Genomic DNA, 19,742 nt, shown 5'->3' with positions numbered 1-19,742 from the left:
CAAAGAACACCCAGGACTGATCTCCTTCAGAATGAGATCAGAATGGCTGGATCTCCTTGCAGTCCAAGGGACTCTCAAGAGTCTTCTCCAGCACCACAGTTCAAAAGCATCAATTCTTTGGTGCTCAGCTTTCTTCACAGTCCAGCTCTCACATCCATACATGACTACTGGAAAAACCATAGCCTTGACTAGATGTACCTTTGTTGGCAACGTAATGTCTCTGCTTTTGAATATACTATCTAAGTTGGTCATAACTTTCCTTCCAAGGAGTAAGCGTCTTTTAATTTCATGGCTGCAGTCACCATCTGCAGTGATTTTGGAGCCCCCCAAAATAAAGTCTGACACTGTTTCCACTGTTTCCCCATCTATTTCCCACGAAGTGATGGGACCAGATGCCATGATCTTCGTTTTCTGAATGTTGAGTGTAAGGTCGGACCCGGTTGCCATGATGGGCCGCCCCTCCTCTCCCCCGCCGGCGGGGGAAGTCCCTAACGGAGGGAGCCTCCCAGATGCCAGGGACCAAGGACAGCACACTCCGCCAGCTAAAGCCGCCCCGCCCCCAGCTGCATGAACCGCGCCGCCTCAGCTGCATAAGCCGCCCCGCCTCAGCCGCATAGAGAAACCTATCAGCTCGCAACGCCGTGAACCAGCAGCCTATCCAAACTCCCATCCGCTAACCCAGCCATCCCTCGAGACGTGCATATATAAACAAACTCCCAACGCGGTTCTGTGCGGATTCCCTCGACCTGCCCCGTTCGGTCCTGGAACCCCGCCCAGGAGCGCTTCGCCATTAAAGCCCGTTAGACATTTTTTGGTGTACCTGGTCGTCTTTTACCTAACATTGAGCTTTAAGCCAACTTTTCACTCTCCTGTTTCACTTTCATCAATGAGGCGGGTTACAGATAAGCAAAGGGAGGGGGCTAGTACTAGTCGTTCATCTACATGATGATGGCTTTCCTTGGAGGAAGCCATGTAGCCTCATGTTTAGCCTAACGTGGACATGGACATGGACACGTGTGAGTAGGTATGTCAGCACCTCGGCACACACACACACACACACTCACACACGCCTCCTGTCCTGTGAGCCGAGGGGCCTCGGAGGCACAGCTGCTCCAGAGCAATGAGCACCCAGCTCCAAGAACGCAGTTTCTCAGATGTTCTCTAACAAGGGAAAGCAGGGCCTCTGGGAGAAACGGTTGATTCCTGGCTTGGCAGGAAATGTGCAAGATGCGCCTAGAACAACTTTTAGTGCCACAAACTGAGAAAGTGCTAAAAAAATAAAAACACACACACACACAAAACAAACACAACAAACCCCGCCCCCCCCCCAAAGTCCAAGGACTATTGCAAAGCAACACTAAAACCACTTAAAAAGAGCTTATAGCCCAGAGTACAAGGTCAAGATCCACAGCCCTTACTGATCTATCAGAAAGATGGAATAAAGTTTAAACATTGAGGATAAACAGACAAATCTCCTGTGCAGCAGAATTCCAGGGCACGTAGGCAGACAGCCCACCCCGTGAGAGAGAAGCATGTTACCACTGAGTGCGGGGTCTGCACAGCGACCCCCTTCCTCAGAGCAAAGCATGGGGGGAGCATGCAGGGCCTCAAGCAGAGAAACCTGAAGCTCAGCCTCTACCCAGCGCTGGCCACTCAGTCAGGAAGGTGCATACACATGGTGAGATGGGATGAGGATGGGCTGTGCCTCTGTGGCCTTCTCCTAAAACACAAACACCCAGTCTAGTTGCAAGAAAAACACCAGAAAACTCCCAATTGAGACATATTGCACAAAACAGCTGAGCAATACTCCTCAAACTTTTGAGTGTTATCTAAAAAAGAAGTCCTGGAAACTATGACTGCCCAGAGGAGCCATGGGACACTTGACAACTCCCTGTGATGTGTAATCTGGCTTGGATCCTGGGACAGGAAAAGAAACACTGGGCAAAAACCAAAGAAATGAAATAAAGTACAGACCCCTGTTAATAGCCAGATAGGGACTGGCTGAGAGTCTGTAGCCAGGAGGAAAATTAATTAACTTATCTCCTGTGCTGTCTCTATTCATAACCTAATTAGGGGGCAGACCTGTGAGAAGGAACTCCTAAAGGTGTTAATGAAAACCTAAGGATGTAAAAAAGACAAGTTCTAGATATTTTATTGCTTTTCAAAATCACAGAGTTCTGGATATTTTATTGCTTTTCAAAATTCACAGATTCAATAAACAATATTTCCCACATTTTTGCCTTTGTACTTAATATTTCCCAAATCAGTGAGAAATATTAAAAGTTAAATTATTTCATGTGTGGCTTTAGTTGGTGGTAGTTGATCCAAAGGGAAAAAGTCCAGTATAGTCATAGTCCTTGAGGAAAATATTAATCAGTTAGATCTTAAAACCTATTTCCAAACTGAGAACATACTAGGAATTGTCAGCAGTTAGGTAAAACATGGTGTGTAACTCAGTGACAAGTTAACCTTTTTGTCAAGGTCTAAATTGATCTGTAGTCCCAAATCACATCCTGAATGTGTTTCTTGGTAACTCACAAAACCTCTAGTATATAAACTAATGCCTCATTTTCAGATGATGTGATACAAACCCTTGCAATGTCATTTTCTGATTGAGCTAAAAAGGTAAATGTTATTTTTATTCCAATGAAAATTTTGAATTAAGCACATAACAATCAAAATTATATTAAACAATATTTTATGATTCTTTTATCAAAATTTGATACCATTGCTTGAATGAATCCTTTAATTTACATAATTTGAGCTCCTCCTTCTGCTGTTGTAAAAAATTACATACTCTGGTAGAGTTTGGTTCAAATTCACAAATTCAGAATTAGAGTGATAGTTATTTTCACTTCCAATTATCTAATGCTCTTTATGAGTAAGATCATAACAATAAAGAGTGGATGAAACTCTTTTTCAGGACACATACATCTCAAAGTTGGTGCCTGTGCTAATCCTTTTTGATATGGAAACTGGGAGCTTTCCTTTCTTGGTTTCTTGTATCAAGAGGCCTCCCAGGGTGGGGTGGGTACAGCCTGGAGTTGAGATCACTCACCCCAACTGGCAACGTGAGAAATAGATGCAGAAGCCATGATGATCTATTTCTAGGCATTTGGGTAAAGAATTCCATTAACACAATCCCCTGAGCACCCAGGGGTGAGGAGGAGGGAGCCCCATGTACACAGTCCAGCCTACAGCACATCATAGAAGCCATGGCTTCCTGTAGAAGGCATCTAAAAATGATGCTGCTTCTAACAGCAGTGACCTGTGCAGGTGAACAAGAGAGTCAGGTGCCCAAACAACCTACGGTCATACCTTCTTGGGTTCTTTCTAAATTAGAGACTCTGAGGCACTGACTGAGGCACTAAAACTATCCATATCTCTCAGCTTGTGGTGCCTTTTTCTGCCCATATAAATCTGGTCTTAAACATTTAATTAAAATCAGCCCCACTGAGGTGTCAGTCAGTTTGCTCACTTAGATAATTGACAATGAAGAAAAAAACTTGCTAATCACTGTTGCAAAGTGAAAGACTGGAACCAGGTAAGAAAATCAGTATCTACATTTCAAAGCTGATAAGTTTAAATTTCTCTAAAGAATAAAAGCTTATAATAAAGGGCCACATACAATTTGCAATACAATCTCAAGTCCCTTTTCTTTGAAACAGAATGAACACCACTCAAGCACGTTCCAATCTTTTAGACTGCAGCCATGAAATTAAAAGACACTTGCTCCTTGGAAGAAAAGCTGTGACAAACCTAGTAGCATAGTAAAAAGCAGAGACATCAATTTTCTGACAAAGGATTGCATTGTTAAGTCTATGGTTTTTCCAGTAGTCATGCACGGATGTGAGAGTTGGACCATAAAGAAGGCTGAGTGCCAAAGAATTGATGCTTCTGAATCATGGTGCTGGAGAAGACTCTTGAGAGTACCTTGGACAGCAAGGAGGTCAAACCAGTCAATCCAAAAGGAAATAAACCCTGAATACTCATTGAAATGACTGATGCTGAACCTGAATCTCCAATACTTTGGCCAGCTGATGAGAGAACTGACTCATTGGAAAAGACCCTGATGCTGGGAAAGATTGAGGGCAGAAGGAGAAAATGGCAACAGAGAATGAGATGATTGGATGGCATCACTGTCTCAATAGACATGAGTGTGAGCAAACTCCAGGAGATGGTGAAGGACACCTAAGCCTGGCATGCTACATTCCATGGAGTCGCAAAGAGTCGGACATGAATATTGAGCAACTGAACAACAATCACAAATCTTTCAGACCATGCTGATCTATTCAATCAAAGCCCCACACAGTTCCTGTAAGCTCACTGTGTGCCTCTGAAGAACAAATCACAAACAGGACTCCACTGATAGAATGCGTTTTTGGAAGAGAATGCACCTGTTCTTGCTCCCCGGACAATCAGTTTAACATCTCTCTGTACTTCTGAAAAAAAGACTAAAGTTAAAATATCTCTGCTTACAGGGCTTTATTTGGAACTTACATATATTCAGAACAGAGCAGTCTGTGCTGTGCTGATTCTCATTTTTCTAAAAGTTTGTTTTCAAATGTTGCTTTTCCCTGTACCTATTTGGTGTGGTGTAAGATCTGAAGTATATACATTTTCTGCGAGGCTCACCAGGGATGCCAAAGGGGACCAAGTAGGATTTTTGAAAGAGCAGAGGAGTGATGCAAAGGGACACTCCTTGCCCGTCCCATGAAGAACCCTCCAGAACTCTGCTTGTGGAGCTGGAGCTTTTCAGACACTTGAAGCTGCCTCTTTGAGGTCTGAAATATGTAAATATGTCAGAAGAGTCTTCTCCAAGTAGCTGTTAGCAGAGGTGCCGTGTCCTCACAAACCAAATGAACTGAAGCTGTGAGAAGCCGAAGGCTCAGGGTATTTTCATTTTGTTTGACCCCTGAGTACAAACCTTTAAACATAATTTCTCCTCTCTCCTTTCCCATGTGAGCTGATATGGAAATTCAGTGAAGGTTCTATGAGTGTTATTGAATCAACCGTGAAAAACATTTCCCAAGCGCCTGACACTGGCTGTTCTTTCTGGCATCATTTTTTAAAGTTCTCCCTCAGCCCCAAGGAAGCTCCTCCACCTCCCAACTTCTCCCGAAGTGTCGATTAGAGGTTGCTGACATGAAACCACGGGGCTGGCTGCTGAAAGACAAATTCCTGGGTCACCTAAACTGAGTGAATTAGGACATCAGAGGCCTGGAATTCAGGTCTGCACATTTACCTACATCCAAGAAAATTCACAATAAACACTGCTGACCTTTTTGTGTAGCTGCTGAATGCTAAACCAGAGCCTTGAGATCAACTATCTCTAAATGTTGTCTCTCTCTGTCACACACACGCACGCGCGCATGCACACACACACACACACACACACACACACGTCTCTTAAGTCTCCTGCCAATTTGAACCCTGGGTGGGGAAGATGCCCTGGAGAAGAAAACGGCAACAGACTCAAGTATTCTTGTGTGGAGAAACCCAAGGACAGAAACCTGACGGGCTACAGTCCATAGGGTCACAAACACTCAGAAAGGACTGAGCAACTGAGAATGAGTAAGATTTCAAAGACTTTCAAACATTTAGAGGTATATTTCACCTAGAGATATGCTTAGTGGACATGCTCTGGTGGTGGTTTAGTCACTAAGTCATGTCCGACTGTTGCAACACCGTGCACTGTAGCCCACCAGGCTCCTCTGTCCATGGGATTCTCTAGGCAAGAATATTGGAGTGGGTTGCCATTTCCTTCTCCAGGGGATCTTCCTGATTCAGGAATCAAACCCAGGTCTCCTGCATTGCAGACAGATTCTTTCCTGACTGAGCTACAAGGGAAAACTGTGGGGATTAATTGGGAAACATAGCAAATAGCCCTCCTTCAGTATTTCTTGAATTACATTTTGTTCCGGGTGATAGTCACTGATCTGTTTCTAATATGAAAAATAAAACAAGTAAGAGATTATTTGAAAATCTTATATCACACAGGACCAGTTTGATATGTTCCTAATGAAAAAAGGAAGTTTTTATCAATGCCATAAATCATTTGCACATGGGGAAAATAACAATATTAGAAAAGGTAAAGAAGACTCACCACTTCTTCATGTCTGCATTTTCTCACATTAATCCCATTTATCTGCAATGGAAAGAGAGAGAGAATTTGAAGCGCATACTGTGAACTGACTGTATCTTGGTGACACATGGAAAATAATGGTAAAATGTATACCTGGAGAATTGCGTCCCCAATAAACAGCAGTCCTGACAGTTCAGCTGTGAATGGAGAAGGAGAATTGACTATGCCTTGTCTACTTTCTCCACACAGAAGTAAGAGTTCTTAATTCAATAAAGCCAAAACTGATTGAGGGCAAAAGCAAAGATGGAGGAGGATTAAAGGAAAAGTAATTAAAGGAAAAAGTAAAATGGTCTATAAGGGTAGCATCTTAAAAGATCCACAAGCAATGGAAATTTCCAAAATTAATCATATGATTCAGCTCAAGTACTGAAACACATGCTGAGACACTTCCATTTAATCCCATCATTTCAGATCTTACAGTCTGGAAGGACTAAATGTTCTCATGTTCCTATAAGTTTAAGGTGTCTATGAAAAGGTCTGGATCTGGACAGTCAATCCATTGACAATAGAATTAGTTCCACGTTTCTTTTAAAGACCAGCCCACCCCACCGCAGGGGGCTGGGTGTGGATAAGGGTCTGAAACTCCACAGTTAGAACCAGCCACGTGTGGCCTGCTCATGGGCACTGGACTGAGAGATTTTGTACAATCTCCTGGTTCTGAACTACAGCCTTGCTCCTCAGAACTGTGACTTACTCAGGAAGCAGCCATAGGACACCCTCTGAACACTTTACCTCTCTGCTCCTTCGAGATTTTCGAAACCACAACTGGAATGTTATGTTCCGCTCCCCCCTGGAAAGAAAAAATCACACGTTTCACTTTTTAATCTCAAAAGAATAAAAACTCAGCTTTTAGTTCAGAAACTATACAGGCCAAGGATAGCAGGTGAACAGACACTAAATAGAATTTAAATAAACTCGTGGAATTGCTCTATTAAGGAGACTGCTCCCAAGAAGCTTATCTGTTTATAATTTCACTGTGACATCCAAGAATTAATAATAGTTGACTTTGAAAATTTTAATTTTTTAAGATTAATATGGTGATGCCTTAAGAAGACATTTCCTCCAATGACCAGCCATGCTATCCATTGTAGAAACTCTTATTTCGGGCTCCAAACAGCAGACAATTATGCATTTCCATTATCTGGCTCAGCTGTTTTATGCTGAGAACCAAGCAATGGCCCCTTGGAATGCTAAGTGGCTAGACAGACCTCTACCTGCATAAACTGGACAAAAAGCAGAGTGTGCATATGCTTACTGGAGGGGCGAGGTCATCAGTATTATACGGAAGCATATACTAAAGAACACAGTAAGCCCCCAAGAATAATGCAGTACTGCTTTGGCTAATGGACCAAATGAGATAGGAAAAAATACAGAACAATAAGTAACTGAACTTACGTGGAAGAAAATAAATTCTGGAAGTAACTGTATAAATTACAGTTTTATGTAACAGAGTTGAGAAGATTGAAAGCAGTAGTTTAAAAATCAAGTAAGTTCATTAAACAGTACAATTTCACATAGAAGGTAAGGATGGCACTTTTAATGTGGGTAGTTCAAAAGAAGATTTAAATTCCACTGGGGCTTCTGCAGCTTCAGAATAAGTAAATCCCTAAGCCTTTCTCCCTTCAAGGGCAAAAATTATTTTAGAATAGACAATTTTCCCCATGAATGTTCATTTTTAGCACCGAGTTTCAATAAACTTAAAAATAAGATAGACAATGCACACATGCTCAATTGAGTCAGATTCTTGCAGCCCCATGGACTGTAGCGCCAGGCTCCTCTGTCCGAGGGATGGATTTCCCAGGCAAGAACACCAGAGTGGGTTGCCGTTTACTCTTCAGGGGACCCTCCTGACCCAGGTATCGAACCTGTGTCTCCTGCATCGGCAGACAGACCCTCTACCACTGAGCCACCTGGAAAGCCCAAGAGAGGCGATAGTCTAGAAAAGCAGTGACTCTGAAATTTTTCTTGACAAGTAATCCTTTCTACTTCTGGGGTATTAGGAAGAGATGTGATAAACAAATATTGAAAGCTGCCTTACCCAGGGTGAAATTCAAACCCACCCATCAGTGCCCTGTTTTCACCACATCTCACCGAGCAGACACTCACCCGCCACCCACACCAGTCTGGGCAGAGTCTCTGGTGTGAGCTTCCTCGGCTCTGGGTCCTGCTTTTGCCTCCTGGTCTGTGTCACGGTGCCCTGATCCTGTCCAGGACAATCCTCACACGATCAGAGCCCAGGACTGTGACAGAGGGCACAGTGCACACGTGTGCTTCCAGAGCACAGGAAACCCCAAAGGATCAGGACCCAAGGAGCTTCATGTGTAGGGTTAGGGCTCTGGGTTCCCCATGCCTACATTCTGTTCTATCTTCTCCTACTATATTCATCAGCTTCTCCTCTTCTACGGTCTTCTTCATTTCCTACATTCATCATGTATTTTCTTTCTCCTTCCCTTGTCCCCAACCACAGAGTAAGTTCTGCAACGGCAATGGACTTATTTATGTATTTGTCTTGGCTATTTGGTTTGGCTATTTGTTTCCTGCTTGTGTGCACATGCTAAGTTGCTTCAGTCGTGTCCCATTCTTTGCAACCCCATGAATTGTAGCCCACCAGGCTGCTCTGTCCATGAGATTCTTCAGGCAAGAACACTGAAGTAGGTTACTTTGCCCTACTCCAGGTTATCTTCCTAACCTAGGGATCAAATTTGTTTCCTACATTGAGGTAATATCTGTGCCTGGAATAATATGCTTTCTTAAGCTTTGAAAAGTTTGTGAAACAATGAACTCTAAATCTTTCTCAGACCTAAAATTTTTCACTCTTGAAAATACTTTGCAGAAAGATTTTGAGTAGAAACTAAGAAGGTGAGCAATGGAATCAAAGGTGTATGGTTATAGATAGTTCCTAGAGATACTTCAAAAATGGGGAAAATTTTCAGAATACATCTCCATTTCTTAGAAGAAAATGCTGATTAAAACAAAGCATACAGTGATGAAGTTTTATGTGACATAAGGAGAGAAAACAGACCCATCCAGATATGGTTCTGGGGTTGGGGACAGAGGAGAACTCTATGCATGTCACTCTAGGCCGGCAGCTGGCGTCATAGCACTTTCCTTCAGCTGTGATTGCTTCTCGCAGTCTTCTCTCCTCACAGTACTGAATTCAAGGGTTTTCCTGATGCTCAGGTGTTTAGTGCAGGCTACCAGGACAGGAGAGTGGGAAGCCTCTCCCAGGTTCGGTCTAGAGGTACCAGTTTTCTGAGGGTCAACTCAGCTATCCATCCTTCCCTCAATACCTGAGACTTACAACTATCTTTTAATAATAAGGTGTAGCTAACCCCTGTTTGGTCAACATTTTTCTTTTATATGTAAAATTGCTTCTGAAATTTCAATGATTTGAATCCAAAATTTTTACTATTTTTTAAATCAGACATTTGAGACTCTGAGAGAATTTTAAAGCTAATTTAAGGAGATCACTTTATTAATTGATTAGAGAGAGATTTTTAAGACAAAACTCAGGAGATAAAATTGGAACTGAAGATCACTGTGCCTTCATTTATTTAATGAGATGTGAGAGCAGTCCAGCTTTATTGAAGTAAATTAGATTTAGCTCTGGACCTAACTAGGGAGATTTAAAACCTTCCAGCCAGAAAGCAGATAACATGACTCACCCTGTTTACAACTGGTGACAGGCTTCACGTTGCACATGGGATAAAAGCTAAGGTCCAGTGACCTCAGCCTCCCTTCTGCTTTATCCTGGACCTTTGTCCTCCTCTGCAAGCACGACCCCTTGGCCCCCAGTGCTTTTCCCCTTGACCCTTAGCCAGGTGTAAGGTTAAGACTCTGCTCACACACAGCCAGAGTCCTTCCATCAGCCTCTGTGCACATGCCCTGGGCCATGCCTGGGACCACATTTCTCTGCATGATACTTTGAACAGTGTCTCCTTTCCCTCTCTAATATGAAGGACCTGAGGTCAGGGCAGATCCCCTTCATCATCTCTCCCCGACCTACCCTGAGGCCGGTCAGGCTGCAAGGCTGTTAGCCATGGTTTATAGAAAGTAAATTAATTACTAGAGCTCGGTTGATCCAGGGTAAAATGAGATTAGAAAAAGTGAGGTGACAATCTAAAGTGCATCCCAGAAAATATTAAAAAGTACACCACTCAGTTTTGAGAGAGCCTTTTCACAAAGGATAATCAATTCTATAGCTAGTTCTATAGGTACCAGGATATAAAGCCTCAGCTAAAGCATTTTGAGCTTGAGACAATACAGTGATTTTCCAGTATAACCGTGAAATTCCACTAAACCAAATTCAGTTATGTTTTTAATAACACTGGGAATCTTGCCAAATAAATCCTTTCAACTCAATCTTTTCATCACAATCAATCAGTCATATTCTGGGCTCCAGAAAGAAAAAGATAATAGATTTCAACATTACAGATCCATTCAGAGAAAGGAGAATACTTGTAAACAGAAAATCAGACAGTCGACAGGTACAGGAGAAGCACCTAAAGGAACATCAATTTGAGAACATGGACAATGTTCTTATTCATCTGAATGCGGTGCTGATCTGCCAAAACCACTCAGCTTAGCTACGGCAAAGTTAATGATCTTTCCCACAAGATTTATGATTGCTTTCCTATGGAAATTCAGAATAGGGAATCTGTAGGAGCAGAGAGCAGACTGCTGGCTGCCTGGAGCTGAGAGAGTCGGGGGCGGTGGCTGAAAGCTACGGGTTTCTTCTTCAATTGATGAAACTGTTCTAAAACTGACTTAGTGAGGAGTGCACACATCTGTGAACATAATAAAAACCACTGACTTATACACTTTAAGTTGGTAGATTGTATGGTATGTGAACTACAACTCAATAAGTTAATTTAGAAAATCATCCTTCGAATGATAATTCATCGGTGGTTTTACCTGGCCCTTGGAACTAGTGCACACTCTCTAACTGAGCTCTACTACCTGCCCTGCCACCCTCCTGCTTCTGTGGCGCAGAGGTATGTATCCCTGTTGACACTAGTGGAGACAGAAGCCTCAGACTCAAAGAGTGAGAACCGGGCAAAGTGAGCAAATGAATGCAAATATGTGTGTGCTTGTAGCAACACTTGGTATCTACAGACTTTTGCCCTGAAATCACTAATAAATTAAAATGCAGACATTTATGACAACTACTATGAAGGAGTGCATGTTTATTTGGTGAATCTGATACAATTAATACCCAGTCCTTGATGTTAGGAAATTGTTTGCTTGCTGCTGGACATTTCAATCCGTCTATTTCAGTTGTAAGTAAACCAGAAGGCGAATAACTTAGAGAGGAAGCATTGTTGTTTTCAAATAGAGAGCATAGAGATAAGTTCGTGCTGGTTGTACAGCTAGAGAGAATATTTATTGGGAGTCAGGACTCTGTCATCAGCTTTGATGGGGGTTGAGGTACAGCTGCGCCTATTACAACAAATGGGTAAATAACCTAACCTCTTAATACTTAATCTTGTTGTCTATAGAGGTCCAACAACAGCTGTCGACTTTCTGGACACAGAATATATTTAGCTCAGAATCTGGCAGTTCAATAACTATTAGAAATTATTGTTTATAAATGATAATATTTTAATGGTAATAATACTTAGAATTTCACATTGCTACATAGTTCAAGATTTCAGATAGAAATCTTATCTTTGATCACAAACGTTTCCTTGATCCATCAACTTACTATTTAGGTAAGAAAAGCTGAGTCTTTTGAAAAATGCCCCATAAGACATCTTTCTAGTAATAATATTCAAAACACTCTTTCTCTAAAAGGTGATCCTTTTAATCACAATGACTTAATGATTTAATAATCATTTGATAATCATTTAATGATCATTTATGATTTAATAATATGCAAATGGATGGTATTGCACTTTAAGAGATAAACAAAAGAAGAATTAAAGTCTGACGAGGTCAAGACGACAGCTTACTTTAAGGTGATTATATGGTGATTTTTAAAAGCAGAATGGGGCAAAATGCAAGGCTATTAAATCCCTGGGGGAGAAACACTGGTGATTATTGGGGATATAATGTGGAGACCATTACATTATTTTTAGAAATGCAAGTATCTGGATGGTCCTGATAAAAGATAGAACCCAAAGATGCAGTAGGACTAGTAGTTACCTGGACTGGAACCAGAGGCCATGTGAAGATCAGTGTGGACAGCGGGTGCCTGAAGAGAAGCTGAGGGCATAACCCAGGTGGATGCAGGAACCCGAGCCCTTCAGAAAAGTGGCTTCAGGCTGAGAACCCAGGAAAGCAGGTGATTGTAAGAGGAGAGTTAAGTGATTCTATGTCCAGCTTTTTATTGAAATCTAAAAATACAATTAGAAGAGCTTGGCATTTTACTGAGAGGCAAACAAAAACAGAAACTAATACAGGGAAAAACACTAAAGTTTGTGACTTCTGAGAGAGATTTTAATTAAGGAAGACTGTTGGTCTTGGTAGCTGCCATGAAGAATTCCAAAGAACGGCCAGAAAAAAAGATCCAAAATTATAGCAGATATGGGAATTACTCTAAAAAGCAGTATGAGAGTGAAGATGGTGTAAAAGGAAGGGTGGAGCACAGAGGGCAAGAGAGTGCACCCCACACAGACCCTGGGAGCACTTCCCCGAGGGAGCAAGTCTCAGGCCTGCAGGCGGCCGCATTCCTCTCTGCTCTCAGCTCACCATAGGGTCCGGGGGTGAACTGTGGCTTGGAGATGCAGGGCCGGGCCAGGTGTAAACGTGTGTGCCCACACCTCCAGAGTTCATCCCACTGCACCCTGGGTCAGCCACTCGACTTGTCGAGTTGGAAGATAAGCAAACAAATGGGCAACATTAAAATACGAATTCCGCTTTTTTGGCCAGAATACTTTCTTCAACTGCCCCTTATGTTTAATTCTCAGATGCAAAGGAAATAGTTCACATAGATAATCACAGTAGGTTTACCCAATTGACAGGGTAAAGGAATTTGCATAAAATGTTACCATTTAAAATAACTGAATGAATGAATAATAAAAAATTACATTTTGAAATACCTTAACATAATGATAGTTTAAAATCATTTTTTTTAATGTAGAAAAGCAAGAGTCAGTGGTAAGTACTGAGAAACCTAAAGTAGAAAACCCTAAAAGGAAAGTTTTCAAGCTGAATGAACAATATTCTAAATAAAAATATTGATGTTTTTTATTTCTGGTTGGTTGGTTTGTCAGAAGAATTATAAAATAATTTCATATTTTTGTCAAATCTCCTAATATATGGCACCAATCACAATTCAAATATTGCTTCTGTAGCCTATATCTTCAATGGAAAATATACACTTATTTGATTTAGAAAATAACTCTATTACACATATAAGAGTTTTGTTTGTGCTGAAATAATGTAAATATTAAACTGAAATGATTTATTGGCAAAATTCTTAAGGTTTTAAGAATTGTCTAGGCTTAAATGTGATATTTCAGTAAAATGAGTAACGCTGTATTACTGGGTTTAACTCTAAATGGAAATTGAACAAAAAGAGAAGAAATTTCCATCCTGCACAGAATTCACACAGCTCCACTGCCAGAAACAACAGTGCTGACGTCAGATGAAACCGCTGTCATGAATAGATTTCAGCCACTTTCAGCTGTTGTTCTCTTTCACGGACAACATCTTCAGCGGTACATTAAGATCCTTCATGACAATCTCAATATATACAGGGGGAAAAAAAAAAGACAACAACAAGAAAACTTGCCTCTGTTTATTCTCACGGCCTCATTTCCACACCTTATAATTTGTCCTATGCCTCTCCTGGGCCTTAGTTGATGATAAAGTGAAAGTAAAAAATATATCTTAAAATTAAGATTTTAGATAGAAATACTCTCATCACTTGACAAGATCATGCTATTCCACACTGATCAGATTTTTGAGTCATTTTCATAATGTAACCAGAGCTGATGTTCACCAAGCTTAGAGTTCTACTTTCCAAACACCTATACTTTGACTTGTGTTAAAATTTTATGAAATGTACACCTGAGATGTATGGCTTTCACCCAACACAGGCAAAGTATCTAACCCAACAACCAAGATAAAGTTACATTCCATTGATCTCTGCACAGATGTGGGTTTATGAAGAGCATTTAAAATCACTGAGGTCATTTTTTTAATATTTATGTAATTTCCCATCCTTTTAAAATGTATACTTTGTTTCAATGATGTTAAATTGCAGATGTGTTACATGTTTAATAACCAACAACATACAGGAAGAAAAACCCTTTAAAATATGATAATGAATGGAACAGGAAAGAGATGGTCAATTTTAAAAATAATTCAGAAGTTAAAATCTTGAGTCTTCCTGCATACTTGGCACTAGGACATGAGGTTTTCAATTTCTTAAACAAAAAAAAAGAAAACTGAACAGAAGAAAAAGACAACTGGAATCAAACCAATATTTAATTTATTATCAGACCTTATATGAACCTGACACACAGCTTGGCTCTTTCTTTCACTGACAGCCCAGATTTTTCTGCTCTGACTGGTTACAAGATATGCACACTTGAAGACTGTACTTGAAATTCTAGATGAAACCACATAAAGAAAATTAATGAGTTGCATTCAATTTCAGGTAAGGTAAACATCCCAAATGGGGCTTCCCTGGTAGCTCAGACGGTAAAGAATCTGCCTGCCGTGCAGTAGATCTGGGTTCAACCTCTGGGTGAGGAAGATCCCCTGGAGGAGGGCATGGCAACCCAGTCTAGTATTCCTGCCTGGAGAATTCTGTGGACAGGGGAGCCCGGTGGACCACAATCCATGTGGCCAAAAGAGTTGCACATGACTGAGCAACTCCAAAATACTTTTCTAAAATTTCTAAATCCAAAGGTGGCTAAGATTTTTATTTTGCATCTAAGTGCAAATACTGAGAAGTTTTCTATAGGCACTCTTGTCTAATTATCAATGAGCAAAAAGTTAAAGGGCTTTCCTGATGGTTCAGCAGTAAAGAATCTGCTTGCAATGCAAGACATACAGGAGATGTAGGTTCGATCCCTGGGTTGGGAAGATTCCCTGGAGAAGGAAATGGCAACCCACTCCAGTATTCCTGCCTGGAGAATCCCATGGACAGAGGAGCCTGGTGGGCTACAGTCCATGGGGTTGCAAAGAGTCAGACACGACAGCACAAGCACAATAGCACAAAGAATTAAAGTTCACAGAAATGCAGGCGTTAAGCACATGCTCTGTAGGACAGATGGAGAGACTGCTACCTTGATGCTCAGTCCAAATCCTCCCACGGCCTGTCTCCGAATGGTCACTGTTCTCTCCTGAAAGACAGGTTGTAAGAGTGGTTAGTGCTTCCTGCCACTGCACCTGCACACCATCTTCCTCCTCTGGCTTTTGTGCTTGTCCTTCAAGAAAAAGAACATTCTGTGACAGCATAAAGGCTCCAGGTTTCACAATAAATGGAGTCTTTTGGAATTTTTAGATCAAAGTCTAACCATTTGTTAATCTGATTTTGGTGTTGACCATCTGGTGATGTCCATGGGTAGAGTCTTCTCTTGTGTGGTTGGAAGAGGGTGTTTGATGGAGAAGCTCTATACAGTCAACAAAAACAAGACCAGGAGCTGACTGTGGCTCAGATCATGAAATCCTTATTGCCAAATTCAGACTTAAACTGAAGAAAGTAGGGAAAACCACTAGACCATTCAGGTATGACCTAAATCAAATCCCTTATGATTATACAGTGGAAGTGAGAAATAGATTTAAGGGACTAGATCTGATAGATAGAGTGCCTGATGAACTATGGACTGAGGTTCGTGACATTGTACAGGAGACAGGGATCAAGACCATCCCCATGGAAAAGAAATGCAAAAAAGCAAAATGGCTGTCTGGGGAGGGCTTACAAATAGCTGTGAAAGGAAGAGAAGCAAAAAGCAAAGGAGAAAAGGAAAGATAAAAGCATCTGAATGCAGAGTTCCAAAGAATAGCAAGAAGAGATAAGAAAGCCTTCCTCGGCAATCAATGCAAAGAAATAGAGGGAAACAACAGAATGGGAAAGACTAGATCATTTCAAGAAAATCAGAGATCGCAAGGGAACATTTCATGCAAAGATGGGCTCGATAAAGGACAGAAATGGCCTGGACCTACCAGAAGCAGAAGATATTAAGAAGAGGTGGCAAGAATACACAGAAGAACTGTACAAAAAACTTCCAACCTGGATAATCACGATGGTGTGATCACTAATCTAGAGCCAGACATTTTGGAAAGTGAAGTCAAGTGGGCCTTAGAAAGCATCACTATGAACAAAGCTAGTGGAGGTGATGGAATTCCAGTTGAGCTATTTCAAATCTTGAAAAATGATGCTGTGACAATGCTGCACTCAATTTGCTAGCAAATTTGGGAAACTCAGCAGTGGCCACAGGACTGGAAGAGGTCAGTTTTCATTCCAATCCCAAAGAAAGGCAATGCCAAAGAATGCTCAAACTACCGCACAATTGCACTCATCTCACACGCTAGTAAAGGGATGCTCAAAATTCTCCAAGCCAGGCTTCAGCAATATGTGAACCGTGAACTTCCAGATGTTCAAGCTGGTTTTAGAAAAGGCAGAGGAACCAGAGATCAAATTGCCAACATCCGCTGGATCATGGAAAAAGCAAGAGAGTTCCAGAAAAACATCTATTTCTGCTTTATTGACTATGCCAAAGCCTTTGATTGTGTGGATCACAATAAACTGTGGAAAATTCTGAAAGAGATGGGAATACCAGAGCACCTGACCTGCCTCTTGAGAAACCTATATGCAGGTCAGGAAGCAACAGTTAGAACTGGACATGGAACAACAGACTGGTTCCAAATAGGAAAAGGAGTACATCAAGGCTGTATATTGTCACCCTGCTTATTTAATTTATATGCAGAGTACATTATGAGAAACGCTAGGCTGGAAGAAGCACAAGCTGGAATCAAGATTGCTGGGAAAAAGATCAATAACCTCAGATATGCAGATGACACCACCCTTATGGCAGAAAGTGAACAGGAACTCAAAAACCTCTTGATGAAAGTGAAAGAGGAGAGTGAAAAAGTTGGCTTAAAGCTCAACATTCAGAAAATGAAGATCATGGCATCTGGTCCCATCACTTCATGGGAAATAGATGGGGAAACCTTAGAAACAGTGTCAGACTTTATTTGGGGGGGCTCCAAAATCACTGCAGATGGTGATTGCAGCCATGAAATTAAAAGATGCTTACTCTTTGGAAATAAAGTTATGACCAACCTAGATAGCATGTTGAAGAGCAGAGACATTACTTTGCCAACAAAGATCCGTCTAGTCAAGGCTATGGTTTTTTCAGTGGTCATGTATAGATGTGAGAGTTGGACTGTGAAGAAGGCTGAGCGCCGAAGAATTGATGCTTTTGAACTGTGGTGTTGGAGAAGACTTGAGAGTCACTTGGACTGCAAGGAGACCCAACCAGTCCATTCTGAAGGAGATCAGCCCTGGGATTTCTTTGGAAGGAATGATGTTAAAGCTGAAACTCCAGTACTTTGGCCACCTCATGCGAAGAGTTGACTCATTTTAAAAGACTCTGATGCTGGGAGGGATTGGGGGCCGGAGGAGAAGGGGATGACAGAGGATGAGATGGCTGGATGGCATCACTGGCTCGATGGACGTGAGTCTGAGTGAACTCCGAGAGTTGGTGATGGACAGGGAGGCCTGGCGTGCTGCAATTCATGGGGTCGCAAAGAGTCGGATATGACTGAGCGACTGAACTGAACTGAACTGAACCATTTATCATAATAAAAGGGACTGTAGTTTATTAAACTGCTAACCTCTCAAAAGTTAACTTCTTTCAATACCTTTTTTGGACATAGGCTGGAATCTGAGCTTTAAAATCTCTTTTCATTCCCATGATATGTATTTTTGTTGTCTAATAACACAATTTTTGTTACAGAAAAACAGCTTAGTATCTGTGGTGAGTATGGTCTCCATCACTAACAGTCATACTGTTCATGGAGACTGAAGCACACAGCTAGGGGCTGCCACGTTGCAGCACATTAGTGGTCCATGTGCACGTCTGGGGTTGAAACTGAATAAACCATGTTCACAATGGCTGCTTGCTGGGAAGAGGAACGGATTTTACAATTAACTGACAGTCATAATGGGATTATGACAGTGGGATTATCCATTTTCAAAGGCAGCTCTGTTTTGCCTTCCACAATATAACCAATCATTCAGTCACCAGCATATGACACTGAAAAACCACAAAGAGTCATGTTTGGACAAATCCTTTAGTTTCTAATTAAAAAAAGACATCAATATTACTGTTTTATGGTCTTCCTCTCTACATAATACCTGTTCTCCTGGGATGCTAAAGGGTTGAGAGCTTTTATATACAAGCTTCTCCATTTATTTATAACCTTCTCATCTTCCTGAGCCCTCTCCTACCCAGGAAGGTTTACACTCCACCCATCTCCCCTGGTATCTGGGCAGATGTCTGTTTTCTTGTCCCTAAATGTCCACAAACTCCCAGTGTACTTGGCTACATTAGCCACTTTCCTAACTAACAGTCACCTAAGATGTCCCACCTGTGGTGGTTTAGACAATATATCTTAAATAAATTTTATCATTTTAAAGGCAACGTAAAATATATTTAACAAAACTAGTTCTTATATTACTTTATGTGGGTTTTCCTTCTAAATAATGAAAATTTACTCTATACATTTAGAATCTAATCAATATTGATCCACACCATCACCAATAGCTGAGTCAGAGAAGCTCCAACCCTGGAAGACTCAGAGGGACAAGTTGATTAAAGGTCACCTTTATTCTCACCAAGCAGATGCTGCTTCTCCAACACTGCTTGTCAAACTAAACCACAGTTCTTGGATAGCAGAACCATTTTCTTCATTCTGTTTCTGAACAGAATAAATACTTGATTCCTTAAAATAGTATCAAAACCAAGGTTATGGTTAATTCAGACAACCCACATCGACTCTCAAAATACAAATTTCAAAATGTAAGAACAAACACATTTTTTGCCCCCTTTTTTTGAATTGAAAGATCATTGCTTTACAGAATTTTGTGATTTTCTATCTTATATCAACAAGAATCAGCCATAGGTAGACCCATGTCCCCTCCCCGCTGAAACTTGCTCCCATCTCCATTACCATCCCACCCTTCTAGATTGTCACAGAGGCCCTGTTTGAGTTCCCTGAGTCATACAGCAAATTCCCATTGGCTGTCTATTTTACATACAGTCTGTAAATTTCCATGTTATTCCCTCCATACATCTCACATACTCCCTCCTCCCCTTCCCCTGTGTTCATAAGTCTGTTCTCTGTGCCTGTTTCTCCACTGCTGCCCTAAAAATAAATTCATCTGTACTATCTTTCTAGATTCCATATGCGTGCATCAGTAAACGATATTTATCTTTCTCTTTCTGACTTACTTCACTTTGTATAATGGGCTCTAGGTTTGTCAACCTCATCAGAACTGACTCAAATGTGTTCCTATTTATGGCTGAGTAGTATTCCGTTGTATATATGTACCACAGCTTCTTTATCCATTCATCTGTTGATGGACATCTAGGTTGTTTCCATGTTCTAGCTATTGTAAGTAGTGCTGCAATAAACA

The 19,742-nt window shown here is 41.2% G+C and overlaps 1 protein-coding gene across 1 annotated transcript in view; it reads right to left on the bottom strand.

Moving 5' to 3' along the window:
• SNTG1 (syntrophin gamma 1) overlaps positions 1-19,742 on the bottom strand; it is a 140,812-nt gene that overhangs the window by 103,108 nt on the left and 17,962 nt on the right. The window contains exons 3-6 of the mRNA XM_040261680.1: positions 15,385-15,441; positions 6,878-6,935; positions 6,239-6,282; positions 6,107-6,148 (exon numbers count right to left, since the gene is read on the bottom strand). Of these exons, the coding sequence (XP_040117614.1) occupies positions 6,107-6,148; positions 6,239-6,282; positions 6,878-6,935; positions 15,385-15,441 (201 nt within the window). The remainder of the gene's footprint in view (positions 1-6,106; positions 6,149-6,238; positions 6,283-6,877; positions 6,936-15,384; positions 15,442-19,742) is intronic.

Source organism: Oryx dammah, unplaced genomic scaffold, assembly GCF_014754425.2.
Source record: "Oryx dammah isolate SB20612 unplaced genomic scaffold, SCBI_Odam_1.1 HiC_scaffold_19, whole genome shotgun sequence".
NCBI lineage: Eukaryota > Metazoa > Chordata > Mammalia > Artiodactyla > Bovidae > Oryx > Oryx dammah.
The sequence above is the reverse complement of the archived record's forward strand: the minus strand, read 5'-3'. Positions and strand labels throughout refer to the sequence as shown.